This window comes from Charadrius vociferus, unplaced genomic scaffold (assembly GCF_000708025.1).
Source record: "Charadrius vociferus isolate BGI_N301 unplaced genomic scaffold, ASM70802v2 scaffold276, whole genome shotgun sequence".
NCBI lineage: Eukaryota > Metazoa > Chordata > Aves > Charadriiformes > Charadriidae > Charadrius > Charadrius vociferus.
The window spans coordinates 1,592,258-1,609,641 of record NW_009649075.1 but is presented as its reverse complement, the minus strand read 5'-3'; the positions used below and the strand labels follow the sequence as shown (position 1 = coordinate 1,609,641).

General features: G+C 41.3%; 1 protein-coding gene across 2 annotated transcripts in view; it reads right to left on the bottom strand.

The window, feature by feature from the left end:
* Positions 1–17,384, bottom strand: part of PTK2 (protein tyrosine kinase 2) — a 160,335-nt gene that overhangs the window by 62,007 nt on the left and 80,944 nt on the right. For both annotated transcript variants that reach the window (XM_009888170.1, XM_009888171.1), the window contains 2 exons: positions 10,098–10,128; positions 7,575–7,627 (listed from right to left, as the gene is read on the bottom strand). In XM_009888170.1, coding sequence (XP_009886472.1) covers positions 7,575–7,627; positions 10,098–10,128 — 84 coding nt within the window. The remainder of the gene's footprint in view (positions 1–7,574; positions 7,628–10,097; positions 10,129–17,384) is intronic.

The window sequence follows — 17,384 nt, the reverse complement described above, 5'->3', positions numbered from 1 at the left end:
TGTACGTGCCCCGATGCCCTGTGATACACAGTCCAACTCATCTCCTGCATTTCAAACTCTGCCTTTATGATTTATTGCCTAAAGTTTGTCCAAATATTCTGCCAGACTAAATGGAAGACTGCTTTGCCTTAAACTTACCACATCTTCAAGTCAAGCTAGAAAAGAAAGTTTATTTAGGTAAAGAGTTGATTTTAAGTTAAAAACGAACAAACAAACAAACAAAAAAAGACGTTCCAATGCTTTTTCAGGAGCTTAGAGAGCTTGAAATGAATACTACTTGGATGGATTTCCACACCATTCCACACGGGTTTCCAGTGGTGACTACCTAAATGCCCATAAAGCTCAGAAATGCTGCTGAAAACTGCACTGGAATTTTTTTTTTTATTTAGTTCCTCTTCTCAACATTAAGTATTCACAAAAATTATTGTGTAAAATAAAAAAAAAAAGAAATCCCTTGCTATGCAGCAGGCTACGTTAGAAAGGAAGCGACCAGGCTAGAGGGCAGTTACTGCTGGAGCTCCTCGTTAGGACTATATGAGTAAATAACCAACACTGGAGGGCTGAAACTGATAATGTCCCATTCTATTTTAGTCCTGCATTCCTGAACCAGTTTGAAGAAAAAGCCTGAAAAAAATCTGTAGAACGAATAAATCTATTTGTTTTCAAGCTTCTGAAATAAAATGAGCACTACGCAGTTCTCCCATCAAGTATGTTTATACATAAACAACAAAACCCCAAACCTAATACTGCATGGAACATTTCTTCAGTCATACTACAGTGTTGTTACGAGCCAAGCAAAAATGTCTGCTCAAATCAAGTGAATGTATCACAAAGGAGGAGCGTAGGAGGGGAAGAACCCTTTAACCAACACCACAGACTGATGAAATCAATGCCGGAACTTCCCCGGCATTGAAATGAAGAAAATCTGTTTAGACTGTCACCACGGTTCATTCTAGTCTTCTTGTGCCTGAGAAGAAGCATTTTAGTCAGTCTAAAATACAAAAAGAGAATCCACCAGTCTATTCAGCTGCAATGGGAATCTGAAATACTGTAATTTATTAGCATTGAGGGTATTTTAAACTATATTATCTTATTAATTAGCAGAATAGCTGGGTGAGTTAAGAAGCAAATAAGTTGGTGAACTTGGAGACTAATGACTTGCTCAAGGTTTGCAAAATTAATCTGTAAAAAACCTTAGGCTTGAATGTCTCTCAGTCCTGAGACCATATGGCATAGCTACAGCTGTACAGAGCCTTTATATTCCTCTAATTACTTAATAATTTGAATGTAAAACTATGGAATTTATGCTAACACTGTTCGTCTTCCTTTTCAGAAGAACTGAGCTGTAGAGTATGACATAAGCGAGTCAGCAGATGCCACTCAAGATACAAGTTTTCATTTTAAGTATTTACTTACACGCTTCAGTTTTGTCTTTTTGGAGCGACTTGATAAAATGAGCATGTAAAAAAACCCCAACTTTACAACTTCAAGCAAAGAACATCTTTCCCCCCTACCAACTAATTCAAATGGAACTAGGAAACACAAGTCCCACACAAGAAACTCTTTGAGAGTTGAGCACAGGGCAGACCTTCATTTTGAGCACAGGAATCACTAAATAGAGCACGCACTGTCACAGAATTCACAGAATTCACAGAATTGTTAGGGTTGGAAGGGACCTCTGGAGATCATCTAGTCCAACCCTCCTGCCAGAGCAGGGTCACCTACAGCACGTTACACAGGACAGCGTCCAGGCGGGTTTTGAATGTCTCCAGAGTGGGAGACTCCACCACCTCTCTGGGCAGCCTGTGCCAGTGCTCTGCCACCCTCAAAGTAAAGAAGTTCCTTCTCATGTTAAGATGGAACTTCCTATGTTCAAGTTTATGCCCATTACCCCTCGTCCTATCACTGGGTGCCACTGAAAAAAGACTACTCCCATCCCCCTGGCATCCTCCCATTAAGTATTTGTATGTATTAATAAGATCCCCCCTCAATCTTCTTTTCTCTAGAAAAGAGAATCACTTCTGCTTGTCCTCTGCAAGCAGAAGTGATTCGATAAAATTGTATTTGTCTTTCCACCCTTGCTCACAGCTTTGCCTGGGATTTGCCCGCATCATTCACCTGTACATTCAGGTCCTTTCACACGCCGACATCTTCATTAAGAACATTTTGAAGTGTAATACTGAAATCAGGTGAATACATTTAGTATTTTTTTCTCTCCTGTTTGTTGTATTTTGACATTTGGCTCCTGCTATCCTTCCGTTTGCTCTAGGTAACCTACTGGAAGTCTCTCTCACGGATGAAATACACGACATAGCTTTTTTCTGCATGCTAAACTCTCACTTAAATCATGCTTATCTCCTTCGAAAGAGAATTTGTTTCATTCAAACTGAAATTTCAGCTAAGTGGTAGGACTAAACTGGCAACTACTTCAAAGTCAGGATCTGCGCATCAGTAGCACCTTAGAGAAGAACTCTCATGCCACTTCTCTGCAATGATCAGGAGTTAACCACAGTATGTGACTTAAGCGGAATGATATTATATTATAAATCTGTGATTCTCAGGCAGAACCTGGAAACTTGCTGAAAAGCCCCTCTTTCAGGATGCTAAAATCCTCCAGTTCCTATAAGGAAGCTCTCTCCAAGAGATCAGATTTCTCCTTCGCAGGGCACATTACTGGATATATCTGAACCATGGGATGCAGTTATGATCGGGAGTTGGACTTGATGATCTCTAGAGGTCCCTTCCAACTCTGAAAATTCTGTGATTCTGTGATTCCTTGGGAGTCACTACAAGCAAACAAATTTTCTTTTTTTCCTCTAGAGAGAGGCAATGGCACACCATAAATTAGAAATTTATGCCATCATATTACCATGCACTTACAGCTACGCCCCTTATGACTTAAAAAAGCTGCTTGTGTTAGTAACAACAGCTGTGCCAGCTCGGGAACAAGATGGCAAACACATTTCTGTTTAAGATACCTATTTCCCTATTAAAGGCGAGTGTCCTGGGGTCTGTTACTTAGACGGCTTGAACAACCTGCCTAAACATCTGAAACAGCGACCGTATTTTTAAACACCTTTCAATTTCCTCCACCAAATAAACACAGACTAAAGCTGCAAAACCAGCACCCGCTTTGAACCAGGACCAACCCTGTGGAGGGCACTGGAACCCCCTCCAGGCACACGCCTCGTGCCGGCTCCTGCAGAACCGCTCATCTTCTTCCTCACTATCATCTCTCCAGGTACAGCTCCCTCTCCACAAACACGTTATTTGATTCAGCAGTACCTGAATATCCAAATGTCAAGAGTGACTGTTTAGAATTGTAGAATCATTTAGGTTGGGAAAGACCCTTAAGGTCAAATCCAACGGTAAACCTCACACCGCCAAGAACCTAACACTGCCAAGACCGGTTCAATATTCTGCTTGTTCAATACTCGCTGAAACAAGTGGGCCTGAAATGTCATATTCTGCAGCGCTGCATAGAAAGTAACGTTTGAGCTACGATTAAAAAAATTCATGTCCAGAAAATTCTCTAGTGCAAAGGAGGCACAGCGATTAGCCAAGGGAAGCAAAAGCATATTTATTCTTCCTAGTCATATTTATGTTAGTGAGGATGGGGCAGGAGAAACCAAAGAACTCTGTGTCAGACAGAATTTATGTAAAAAGGGAGCAAACTAAGGCTTTATTGATTTCATTTTATGAAGAACTTTTTATAATATATAATTGACTAGGTAAATTATTATTTTTGGAAATACGTGTATCAGGAACTATGTGCATCACCTCACGAAGGCTAATGTTTGCTATTTCAAAACAAACTGCTGGCCAAAGTAAGTTCCTCTAGACTAGAGTAGAGCGTTTTAATAAAGTGACTCCAAGCAAAACAGCAGGAAACCTAGTCAATAAAATTAGAGTAAACTGCTACACTCCTTCTTACAAATTTGCTATACTATTTGCACAGAGCAAATCATTCAGCCTTACTGTTTCCTGAGTGTACGCTCTCGGCTAAGGACAAAGAATTCTTTTTTTAATGTAAAGACAGAAGTCGAGGGAGAAGGAGATAAAAGTTGGAACTATCTATCTGTTAGTTAAAACACTAATTGCTTCTGGTGAATCACAGTAACTTAAACCAAAACGTCAGGTGTATGCCAAAGAAATCTGAAATCCAACTCATATTTAATTGGGCTTTTTATTTAAATTTATTTCTAAACTCATAGCCACCAAATGTAAAATCTGAGGGATAAGATTATCACTATGCTTTAAAAAACAGGGGAAATTTGGTTGGCATCTTACTTGCACACAGTGAAAAGACAGTGCCCACCGCGAGGAACATATAATTTAAAGCAGCAAGACAAGTAATACCAGAAAAAACAGAAACAGAAGCATGCAATAAGAGGCGTGTGGTGAAACCTGGTTCAGTGACACACAGCCGTAAGAGAACATTTCTTGGCTCCCAGATCCAGCAATCTGCTGCTTTGGGTTCCTGGAACCAACTTCACCCTTCCCTAGTTTGAAAAGGCCTTTATTGAGAGCAAGAAAAAAAAAAAAAAAAAGAGTATTTAAAAACCTTCTATCTTTGTATGCTTTGGAATACTGCAACACTTGGAAAGAACAAGTCTGCATTTCACTAGACCAGAAATATGTCAAGGTACGTTAATAAATATTTCAAAAAGACAGACAAGGCATCTTTCATTAACAGGCTCGGTTTTAAACCTACAAAACTTCAGACAAATACCTGAACTTTTAGACCACCAAATCATGTTCCACATTGGTTTTCGGCTATTGCTGGTTTCCCCAAATTGTGGTGGAGAACTCACTGTGAAACTTTCCTTTAGAATTAAGGGTATTAATACTATAGGTATGTCCAACTGCTTAATTTTCCTGCCGAACGGCTGTCTAAATTTTTGCCATTTAGCTTTAGCATCAGGAGAGGACTAAACAAAGGGGAGCAATCTCACTGGAAACAACCAGCAGAGTTAACTTATGATTTAAGCTATCAAAGGCATGAAGGACATTACAGCTGTCGGTAAGTTATAAAAGCTCGTCCCATTTGAAGCCCATCGCTCTAAATCATTTAAATGGCACCAGAGAAAAGCTCTTATCCTGCAAACCGAGACAGCATCACCCACAGCTGGCTTTGCACTGGATGCTGTCAGCTGTCAGCCTCTCCCGACCTGTAACTCTCGGGTTAACTGAGCATTATGTATATCTGTCGCCTCCACTGTTCCATACTGATGGATCAGTTACATGTGACAACAGGAGTGACACTTCTTCACATCCACATGAAATATTACTTCATTTATAACAAGTTGATACCTTTGGGGACTCGGAGATTCTTACAGAAAGCACCTCCTGAGGAAAAACCCTTATTATGCAACTTCATCTCAGTGATCTGCCTGCGGTTTAAAGTTAAAATACTGACATCCATACCACACTCGATGCATTTTAAATAATTTTGGGGCAAAAAAACCCAAACCAGCAACAAAAAAAAAGTATGCCAGTGTTCTGTGTACCCTTACTAAAAAGAAGACCCCTTGAGAATAATCAATAAATGCAGTGGCTTGAATCACTCCAGTATTATGTCAGTGTTTCCAGCGGTTTCTAACACGGTATAAAAAACAAGAATCAAGCACAATGATTTCATTGTGGAAAGATAGAAAACCTTACTACAAGACAAGGAAAATGCCTCGTTGGTTTTGATTTTGGTATTGGAAAGAAAGCGAAGGACATTTTCTGGTTTATTTTTATTGTTTTGCTTATCGCATCTGAAGCCAGCTTTGCCCCTTACAGCTTTTGTGATGTTCACTTGAACAACCAGCTCATCTCCAGCGCTGCTACTTCTGTTTCTTCTGCGGTGCTACAGCAAAGCTCTGATTTGCCCATCATTCACCTTTATGTGACACCAGTGTTATGTGGTATGACAACTAACTTCCCTACATTAATATCAAAACATTACTTCAAAAGAGTAGGAGTAGAGTTTGTGCTCTGAGACACAAGAGTACTTCAGCTGTAACGCATCAAGCAAGAGATACCTAAATTTGCAATGCCAAAGTGACAGCAATAAAGGATCATGAATCATAGAATGGTTTAAGTTGGAAGAGACCTTGAAGATTGTCTAGTTCCAACCCCCCCCCCGCCATAGGCAGGGAAATAAGCATTTATTACTGCTGTTAATAGTAAAAGTATATCAGCATTCTTAGAAAAACTGAAAGGGTGAAAATTGGAGGTGGCAGGGCAGGAGGACTTTTTTGTCCTGAAGATTAGCTCTTTTTGTGGGATTGGAGTGATTAAAAAGCACAGCACTAATCACTTAAGACATTTCAACTTCTAACAGCTAAAATGAGCCACACAGGTAAGAATCAAGAGAGAACATGCTGGCCACGCTTCGTGCTTCTCTGCCTTATCTACCCCACTTGCTTGATAGGCACTGAAGGAAGAAGAGATGCTATTTGACTCTGAGAGGTAACAGTAACTGATGAAGCTCTATTACACCTCTGCAGCTTGATACACATCTGAATTCCAGATCCTCTCATCTATTTTCTTGCGCAAGGTCTGTTTACCTGGGCTGCCTATGCCAAGGGGCGAATCTCAAACATCTTTAAAAAAAAGGTTAAGGGTGGGGAAAGGAATCTGAAAAGTAGGAAATTAAACAAACATCTATGTATTTTTCCTCCTTCTTGTGTGAAATACATTGGTTTTCTGAATATGTGCCACTAAGCGCTCACATAACTGGTAAAGTGGGGCTGCAGCCTCCCTGTAAGTCGGGGGTGGACACTCCACTGGGTGACAGTATTAGTTCCTGAAATTCGTGGCCAAATACTAGTAATCTATAGGAACACATCATAATATTAATACACTTTTGCATGGGAAAATCTCCTTAATATGTACTATGTATAAGGATTTAGAAATTTATTTCCTACTAAGACACTGAATCAATCTCTCAAAGGATTTGCTGAGATTCTGTAAAAGAAAAATGTTCTCTCTCAAGTAGGAAAACTTAAAATAACCCACAATAACTAACAGAAATCTTAGAAGCCTATAAGCTACAGAAACAACATGTATTACCTCACATGCTCATCCTTCAATTAACTTGCAATTTTAAATAGCAAAAACTAAGTGCTTTGATCTAAACAGAAGCTACAAAAAAAAAAAAAGCTATTAAGTTTCTTCTTTCTGAAAAGCGACGATTAATATTTAATTGCCTATTTTCACTTTTCAAAGCTGCTCCTTCATAATTAACACATACTCAGGTAATTTAATGTTGTAGCCCACGACATTATTCTTCATTACAAAGCTAAGGGAAAATATTGACAAGCTGCCTTGCTTTGAAGTGTTCTGACCCCGCGTTACTGCACGGATACGGCTGTTCTCGCAAGCGACGCTGCACAGGATAGCGGCAAAAAGTTTCTCTTTAGAAACTGCACTACAAAGGCAACACAGCTACGGTCTTGGGAAAGTCAACAGCCATGTAGCAAGAAGTGAGCTAACTGCGAGTGAAAAATCTGCCTAAACATCTGCTAGATTTATAAATAAACTTGTATTTTTTATTTTTTTTTATTTTTTTTAATGAGCCTTACCTGACACAGAGACTGTGTGTGACCTTACTCCTTGCTTCTCATTGTTGGCCAGCCTGTAAAACAGAGGTTGGAATCGCTGAATGCTGTACATTCTTCACGGTCACATACACTGGGAATTCATCCTAACAGGGCACCTCCTGTAATTAGCAGGGCCAATCCATTGCCCACAGTGACAGATTTTGAGGGGGAGAAAAGTCAGAAAGGAATCTACCATTTCAAACCCATCTGAGGGAGTGAGAGTGGAGAGAACGCGTTACCATTTTCATTAGCATACTGATTCACGACGACAGAGCAAATTTAAAGGAAAAAAACAAAACCTAAGTTTTACAAATTTCTAAGATCAAGCTGTGCATGTCTAAACATCGTCAACGTACAACATCTGATGGTGCTTCTACTGTCTGTATTATCTATTGGAAATAGAGTATGAATTGAGTTTTTGTCTGCAAGATGACTCATTCTACACAACAATTCTGAATTCATTTACATGTCAAGTAAATGAAGAAAAACAATTACATTTAAATGTAGTTAGGTATAGATGTTCATTAGTATCAGAAATTCCAATGAATTCTTCCAAATTTTTTTCACGTACATATATAAACACAATTTTAATGGTAAGAGAGTACTCCCCTTCATGCTTTCAGAAATCTGGAATTTCATCTGGCAAAGGCAAATCTTTCCAGATCCAAGATGCTGTTGGCTAGTAGTTTTATATAGTTGAAAAAAGCCCATTCCTCTCCTGCCAGACTAAAAGCATACGTGGAGCCCTTGTTTAAACAGAGTCAAGCATACAAATTCAGTTTTGGTAAACTGTCCCAAAAACGGGAAGAAGCTTTGCCTTCAAACCTTATTTTATCCCAGAAATCCCTACAAATATAAAAAAAGGATAAAATTTATGTAATTAGAAAGTTATTCTGTGTTTCTCAGTTGTATCTATTTAAGACAAGTTATCCTCTTCCATATGAGTGAGCACCAAGTTTACCAATTTTACTGCTTCCAGCCTCAGCTTTAATTTCCTTTTGCTCCCTGCATTTTAACTCCTCTCTTTCTGCATCCTGAGAAAGCTACCTGGCTTGTGAGCACTGCAGCAGGACCTGTTAAGGAAGAGCAACCGCTAGCATCTAAGCGGCTAGTTTCTTGCAGATTCAGGAACAGTGTTCCATATTCCACCCAACAGTTAAAAAAGTAATAATTATAACTCTGTACTCCTTCCAGGAATCAAGGAGGAAACAGAATGAGGCGGCTGGGTCAAAGTAGGCAGGGTCCCTGTGTCCCAAACGAAAAAGGAAGCGATAAGACATTACAAACTGCTAAATTTCATTTGGTCTTTCAACAGTTATCTCCTGCTCCTGGATAGTGGTGACACTGCCCAGTAAGTTTCAAGGAAAACAATCCAATGAGACGTGGCTTTAAACTGGGTCCAAACGTGGCTACAGAGAATGCAGTCAGATTGAACAAAAGCAAAAAAAAAAAAAAGTGGCTTGGTTAAAGGACTGAAGTTTAGGAGGCCACCATAAGAAACTGCATGTGGAAAGGGGAAAGAACCATCACAGCTTGCCAGATCGGACGGAGACCGACCACTGACACCAGGAGTGCAGAGAATCAGCTGGAAGAATTAATCGGCTTGCCTACCTCTGTGTTATGGAATGCCAATTCCAACAACATAAGAAGTATTCTTAGCTCAAGCGGAGTTGAATTAGAAATCTTTCCTTATTTACCTTAAAGCTTGGGAAGGAGAAAAATGCAGAGAGCATCTCAGCATACTTTACACAAGAATTATTAGATGCAGACAGCATGTCTCAGCATACCTTGGGTACCGTATCACCATAAAACTAACCAGAGAAAAAAAAGGCAACTCTATTTGCCTGACACAGATTAGCATTTTCTACAAACCCACTGTTACTATCAGAGAAGAATTCTTCTACATTACTGTATTAAAAAAAAAAACCCAAACAGATTAAGAAGTATTTGCTATGTAAACGGTATTCTTTATTACATTGAACCTAGAGATCCCAACTCAGACTGGCCCAATTACGGAAATTTTATTAACAAAAGGTGACATGACAGATTTATGATAGGAGAAAAAAAATACTTTCTGTATTTCACATAAGCAGAGAAGTGGACAAATAGGAAAAACAAGAGCATAGACTGATGCACAGATTGAAACAGCAATTCAAAAACTGTTTAGCATCACTCCTGTAAATACATTTACTGATGGACTCAAAATAAATAGCCTGAATCCCAGTCAAGTTTTTTTCCAAAACATCCTTCTTTTGTTACTGTCAAACATGTTCAATGCATTATGCACTTTTTTCCTCTGATTTTATTTCTGCTATCTGTATAGCTTAATGCTGCTGTCAGTCATTTATGCCCCACGGTCCCTAATGACCACCTGCTATTTGTCCTAGAATCCAAAAGCAACAATAAAAATTAAGCACATATAAAAAGCCCTAAAGCATCACTTAAGCAAAACTATTTTTCAAAACATTTTTTTTAATATTTAAGAAAAGAAAGCGTAACACTTACTTTGGTATTGACGGTAAAGCTCTTTCACCTTCTGTGTAAACAAGAAGAAAATAGGATTAAAATTTTATTCAAGTTTCCAAATAACCTTTCTCAACATGCAATATCTACATGCCTGAAACAATAATCATCACAATCTCTCAGGGAAACTGTTGATTCAAAAGTCTGTTCTAGGCATGTATTTAGAGCAGCATACCAACACAACTCCTTCTAACCAGTGATACAGACCTTTTGGCAAACTCTTATCTGAGAGAACAACGTATACAGAATATAAAAGTTCTTTTTTATTCTTAACAAAAAACTCCGATAAATCACCTTGCAGAAGGTATGACAGTATCTCATCTCTCTAGTAAGAAATGCTTTTCTTTTATCTCCAAGACACGCTAAGTGCTAACATATAAATAAAACAACTGAAGCCAACTTGGACTTCCAAGCAAGACAACTGAAATAAATCATTAAAGCACGTAACATACCATATTGATTTCACATTTGGTTGCTTAGTAGCCAGAGATGAAGTTGGCGTTTTGTAAACTATTTTCAAATCCTTGCTGGTCTTTCTCTGATAATAGTATTGTACAATAATAACTTGGATTTACATAATCAAGCTTTTTTTTTCCCTATTGGATTTAAGGAGACACATGGTATCCATGTGGGGAAGGACGATGGGGAAGTTACCAATCCTTTAGTAGAACACCAATGATTTATAGTAGATCAAAGTGTGAAGGGAAGGAGAGAAAAGACAATTAAAATGGGTATCACTCTCTAAATCACTGTAGTGCTGATAAAGTGACCTGAGAGAAAATGGCAGAGCCACACTTTCAGGAAATGGTGATGTATATTGATTACACAAAAATAATGTAAATTCTAGCTTGTTCTCATCCTATGTTAAAATTTCTGAAGTTTCCAGACCCTATAAAAGAAAACTACAGTCTTGCCTTTGTGTATTATGGGACTGAGGACGGAAATGCCCAATACCCCAACGCCATGCTATACATGGCAAACTACAGTATTTTGTTACAGTTTTTTTCTGTCTAAAGGTAAAACAACATAGTTTCGCTCACCAACCTAGGTCTGTTCTGTAAGTTTATTTGAAACAATGTTTAATTTATAAATGATGCTAACAACACGGCCTATGAAGTTCACAGAGATCCAGTTTCCACTTCCAACAACTTGGCTGTACTTTCACTAATCAGGTCTACTGTTTTCATGCTAAATTTCTGCCGCAGGTTGGCTGGCTGACTTTTCATGGGACAGGTCAGACCTTTTAATGTTAAGAAAAACAACCTTTGGAAATTGCCCAGGCCTATATAGTTTCGAGCAGGGATGCATCGTAACTTGCTACATGAGAAGGGTATTCACAGAATCACAGAATTTTCGGAGTTGGAAGGGACCTCTAGAGATCATCCAGTCCCACTCCCCTGCTAAAGCAGGATTGCCCGGAGCACATTACTCAGGACTGCATCCAGGCGGGTTTTGAAAATCTCCAGAGAAGGGGACTCCACCACCTCCCTGGGCAGCCTGTGCCAGTGCTCTGTCACCCCAACTGTAAAGAAGTTTTTCCGTGTATTGGAACGGAACTTCCTATGTTCCAACTTGTGCCCATTGCCCCTCGTCCTGTCACTGGGAACCACCGAGAAGAGTCTGGCTCCATCCTCCTTCAACCCACCCTTTGGATATTTGTAAGCAATAATGAGGTCTCCCCTCAGCCTTCTCTTCTCCAGGCTAAAGAGTCCCAGCTCTCTCAACCTTTCCTCATAAGGGAGATGCTCCACTCCCTCAATCATCTTGGTTGCCCTTCGCTGGACTCTCTCCAGCAGTTCCTTGTCCCTCTTGAACTAGGGAGCCCAAAACTGGACACGGTATTCCAGTTGTGGCCTCACCAGTGCCAAGTAGAGGGGGAGAATGACCTCCCTTGACCTACTGGTCACACTCTTCCCTATGCAGCCCAGGATTCCATTGGCCTTTTTGGCGACAAGGGCACATTGCTGGCTCATGGACAATTTACTCTCTACCAGGACGCCCAGATCCTTCTCCTCAGAACTACTTCCCAGCAGGTCCACCCCTAACCTATACTGGTGCTTAGCATTCTTCCTCCCCAGGTGCAGGTATTGTATCAGGCTGTTTCCTTTCATCATCTCAATGGAAGTCTACCTAATTTTAGTCAAGCTACCTGTTTTCTTTTGGGAAAAAATCCCACTGCAGCTCAGGCATGCTCAGCAGAGCTCTCACAGCCTCAAAGCTAAATTCCTCCTCAGAGAGGAGACTCCAGCACTGGACTTGGGCTTCACATGCTCTAAATCAAGCCCAGGGCTACAAAGTCAGATCTTTCCCAGCGGGTTTCAACACAGGAATAAAAAGACAGGCTCAATTGTACTTAAAGGTGCTGAAGAGCAAACAGGTCCACCAAAGTGCAGAAAGGGTAAGAGAGCCACACCTCAAGGTCTGTTGGGGGTGTTGAAAAGGAAGATGCAGGAAAGAAGGGGAAAAAGGAGCTGTGACTTGGAAGAAGACCTAGAGCAGCTCGGCAAAGTGACCAGAGCAAATCCCTGAAACTGGAGAGCAGAGGATGGACAGCAAGATTACACAAGAAGCATGGGGTGGGAGATAAAGGTATTGTGATGTTAGGGTAAATGATACCTTCTGGGAAAGGAAATGAAGATCCTGAAAGGTAGTGTGGAGTGACAAGTAGGAGATCGGATGCTTGAAGATGACAACCCAGCAATAAAAGGACTCGGGGGAGGTACCCAAGACATAGAGGCTGGAATGGGCACTAGAGGATTCACGCTGGATGGAACTGGGCAAAAGACATCAAGCTTGGAGAAACAGGCAGAAGAGTCCTGCCCACTACTGTGCAGGCCTCACTAGGGTTGCGAAGGAGACTCAAGAACCTGAAGTTCTGTCTCAAATCTCCACCAGCTGTCATCATTATTTGCGAAAGCATCCCATGCACTAGTTTACACCAAGTTATGATGCCACTGTTAATTATTTCAACACCACTCCCGCACTTGGCAATGTATTTAATGGTTTAGATATTGCTGATGAATCACATGTGTTACTGGTAAAACATACTTATAGTTTGCTGGTTTTAAACGCTTGGGAAACAATACAAACACACAAACCTCTGTGTTAAAAGATCCTTATTAAATTGCAAAGTTAACTTCATCATTCAATATTCTTAAATTAAGATAACGGGTGCACAATTAATGAGCAGCTATTCAAAATCACTGTCCTTGCTGTTTAATATGTAGCTCCACCACATACAAACTGCACTCTGTTCAAACTGTATTCTAAATGCAGAAGTTTATTTCCTCTAGTGGTTTTTGTGTGTGTGTGCGCAGAGCGCATCAGTATCATATCTGGGGACTTCAGAAACATCAGTGAATGATTTCACAACACTCGCAGGGCCACAATGCCTCATATGTTCAAAGTACTGACCTCAGCTGCAGATGAGCTTGTTTACCTCTCCTGCAAACACAGACCCCAACTTCTCAAGAAAGCAAGAAATATCACAGGTGGCAACTGCTAATGTATGCCGAAGTCAATAACTACCTATCAAAAAGGATGTAAGAGAGACAAAAATAGAATCTAACTTTCCAATGGAGCATTGAAGTTGCTTAACGATAAGAATCCCATTCTGTTCCTGCAGGCCTTCACTTAACTGAACAGCTTCCTATTGGTGCGAAATATAAAGGACGGATTGTAATAAAATCTCTCTTTCACAATATCCTGATTCCATCTTAATAGTAAACCCATTCTACACATTTTGTGAGATAAGGAGAACGTGAATAGAAGTGGTATTATGTAGCTAATTGAGAAGTAGTAGTGTCATCAAACAATAAGGACGTGGACCTGTTGGAGCAGGTCCAGAGGAGGCCACGAAGATGATCATAGGGCTGGAGCACATCTGCTATGAGGACAGGCTGAGAGAGTTGGGGTTGTTGAGCCTGGAGAAAAGAAGGCTCCAGGGAGACCTTACTGTGGCCTTTCAGTACTTAAAGGGGGCATACAAGAAGGCTGGAGAGGGACTTTTTACAAGGGCATGTAGTGATAGGACGAGGGGTAATGGCTTCAAACTGCCCAGTGATAGGACAAGAAGTAATGGGCACAACATAGGAAGTTCCATCTTAACATGAGGAGGAACTTCTTTACTGTGAGGGTGGCAGAGCCCTGGCACAGGCTGCCCAGAGAGGTGGTGGAGTCTCCCACTCTGGAGACATTCAAAACCTGCCTGGATGCCATCCTGTGCAACTGCTGTAGGTGGCCCTGCTCTGGCAGGGGGGTTGGACTGGATGATCTCCGGAGGTCCCTTCCGACCCTGACCATTCTGTGATTCTGTGGAGAGATTTAGATTCTGAGGGGAGATTTAGATTAGATATTAGGAAGAAATTTTTCACTCTGAGGGTGGTGAGACACTGGCCCAGGTTGCCCAGAGAAGCTGTGGCTGCCCCATCCCTGGAGGTGTTCAAGGCCAGGCTGGATAGGGCTTTGAGCAACTTGGTCTGGTGGGAGGTGTCCCTGCCCATGGCAGGGGGGGTGGAATGAGATGATCTTTAAGGTCCCTTCCAACCTAAACCATTCTATGACTCTATGATCATGTAAGTTAATGAGTAGCAGGTGACAAAGATGCAAGGAATTGAAGGTGGCTGGAAAACGTTGAGACAATATCATAGGGACGGACAGAGAAAAGCAGATACTCTAACCCAAGTTAAATGAATGTTTGTTTCCAGATTGGTTGGAAAACCAGGCAGCATGCATGGGTCCAACGTAACTAAATACCCATTATTTCTGATCATCTTCCTTTTCACTGTCCCGTGCCCAATTCTATGAAGCACGACAGATTTTGTTCTCAGCAGGAGAGCAACACTCTGCACTGAACAAAACAGGGCCCTCGTCCTCTGGGTTGACAGGGGTGGGAGAGGTGGACAACACATGCTCAGCCCTGGAGAGATGGAAGGACCACACGGCACTGCTCTTAAGCCACAATCTGATGTACACATTGACCCGGTACACAGACAACATCCCCCTTCTGGCTGCTGGAGATATGTGTCAAGTGGAGAGCCAGATACGGAGAGAAGAAACTGGAAAAGCACCCAGATGTAAAACGAAAAAAGCGCAGCCAGAAATAAAAACCCTACTATCAAGTAGTATTAAAGGTGCCTTCCCTTTCACTGGAGAAAATTCAAGAAGAATCCGTCTGCATCGAACTACTGTTGAAATGGCATTTTAAAGCTGATCTTACAGATGCCTCCATGCTCTCTGGATACAAACTGCTCACTTCAGGCAGCACTTCCCAAATTGGTGCTCAGCCGTTTACATCTTATACCCCAAATAAGATATGAAACATTCATCAGCCCCCTTGTAGGCCTGAGGTTAAAATTCATTGCTAACAGCATTCCAGTAAAAGCATATGTTGTTTTTTACAAGTTGAAACCCACACCATTTTGCCCAATTCTATGTTCAATTTAAAAAAAAAAAGGGGGTGGGGGGATATGCATTGGGGTGTCTGTGCCCAGTTGCTGGCAGGGGCTGCTGGGAGGCCTCTGTGGGGAGAGTTTCTAAGAGTTCTGACAATTTTGCAATTAGAATCATAGAATTGCTGAGGTTGGAAGGGACCTTTAAGATCATCAAGTCCAACCATTAACCTACCCTGACAAAACCACTTATAAACCATGTCCCCAAGTTCCACGTCTACCCTTTTTTTAAACACCTTCAGGGATGAAGAATCCACCACTTCCCTGGGCAGCCTAGTCCAACGTTTAATAACCCTTTCAGTGAAAAAATGTTTCCTAATATCCAGTCTAAACCTCATCTGACATAACTTGAACCCATTTCCTCTCGTCCTATCACTTGTCACCAGGGAGAAGAGGTCAGCCCCCACCTCTCTACAACCTCCTTTCAGGTAGTTGTAGAGAGTGATAAGGTCTCCCCTCAGCCTCCTCTTCTCCAGGCTAAACAACTCCAGTTCCCCCAGCCGCTCCTCATAAGACTTGTCCTCCAGACCCCTCACCAGCTTTGTAGCCCTTCTCTGGACACGCTCCAGCACCTCAATGTCCTTCTTCTAGTGAGGGGCCCAAAACTGAACACAGTACTCGAGGTGGGGCCTCACCAGTGCCGAGTACAGGGGGTGATCACTTCCCTGGTCCTGCTCACCACACTATTCCTGATACAGGAATTACCTATAAAGCTTGTTCAAAGTGATTAATAAATACCAAATTCAGCCACTAGACTTAGATGACAGGAAAGCTACTACGTGCATAGTCCAATCAGTAAATAGCTACTTAATATCATTTCAAGTTTCTATCAGTTGCTTCCTTTGTGCTCTTTGCCTGTAAGAGTTAAGTGTGATAATGACAACATGAACATTAAGTTTAAAGTTTCTACATTGGTCTAAAGGGACCTATATACCAAAATATTTGTGAAAAATAAAACAAACTTAATGGAAATATGCCAAACACTGTCCAGGTCTTAAAAATTACCAAATTAAGAAAAATTGGATTATTAACAGATATCGAGACAGATAACATCACAAAACCACGGGTTCTTTTAGTAATCAAGAAGGATAATTTACGAGGAGACTTGCAATAAACATGTAAATTTACATGTTTACATCTTCAGAAAGGGCAAGAAGGAGGACCCAGGGAACTATAGACCAGTTAGTCTCACATCGGTCCCTGGGAAGGTAATGGAGCGACTCATTCTGGATGTCCTCTCCAAACACATTGAGGAACAGAGAGTTATTGGAAGTGGTCAACACGGATTTACCAAGGGTAAATCATGTTTGACCAATTTGATGGCCTTCTGTGATGATGTAACTGGTTGGCTGGATGAGGGGAGAGCCGTAGACGTCATCTACCTTGACTTTAGCAAGGTTTTTGACACTGTCTCCCATAACATCCTCATTAGGAAGCGGAGGAAGTGTGGGTTAGATGAGGTGACAGTGAGGTGGATTGAGAGCTGGCTGTGTGACAGGACTCAAAGGGTTGTGATCAGTGGCACGAAGTCTAGTTGGAGGCCTGTAACCAGTGGTGTCCCCCAGGGGTCAATACTCAGTCCAATTTTGTTCAATATATTCATTAATGACCTGGATGAGGGGACAGAGTGTATTCTCAGCAAGTTTGCTGATGATACCAAACTGGGAGGGTTGGCTGACTCTCCAGAGGGCCGCGCTGCCATCCAGCGTGACCTGGACAGGCTGGAGAGCTGGGCAGAGAGGAACCTAATGAGGTTCAACAAAAGCAAGTGCAAGGTCCTGCACCTGGGGAGGAAGAATGCTAGGCACCAGTATAGGTT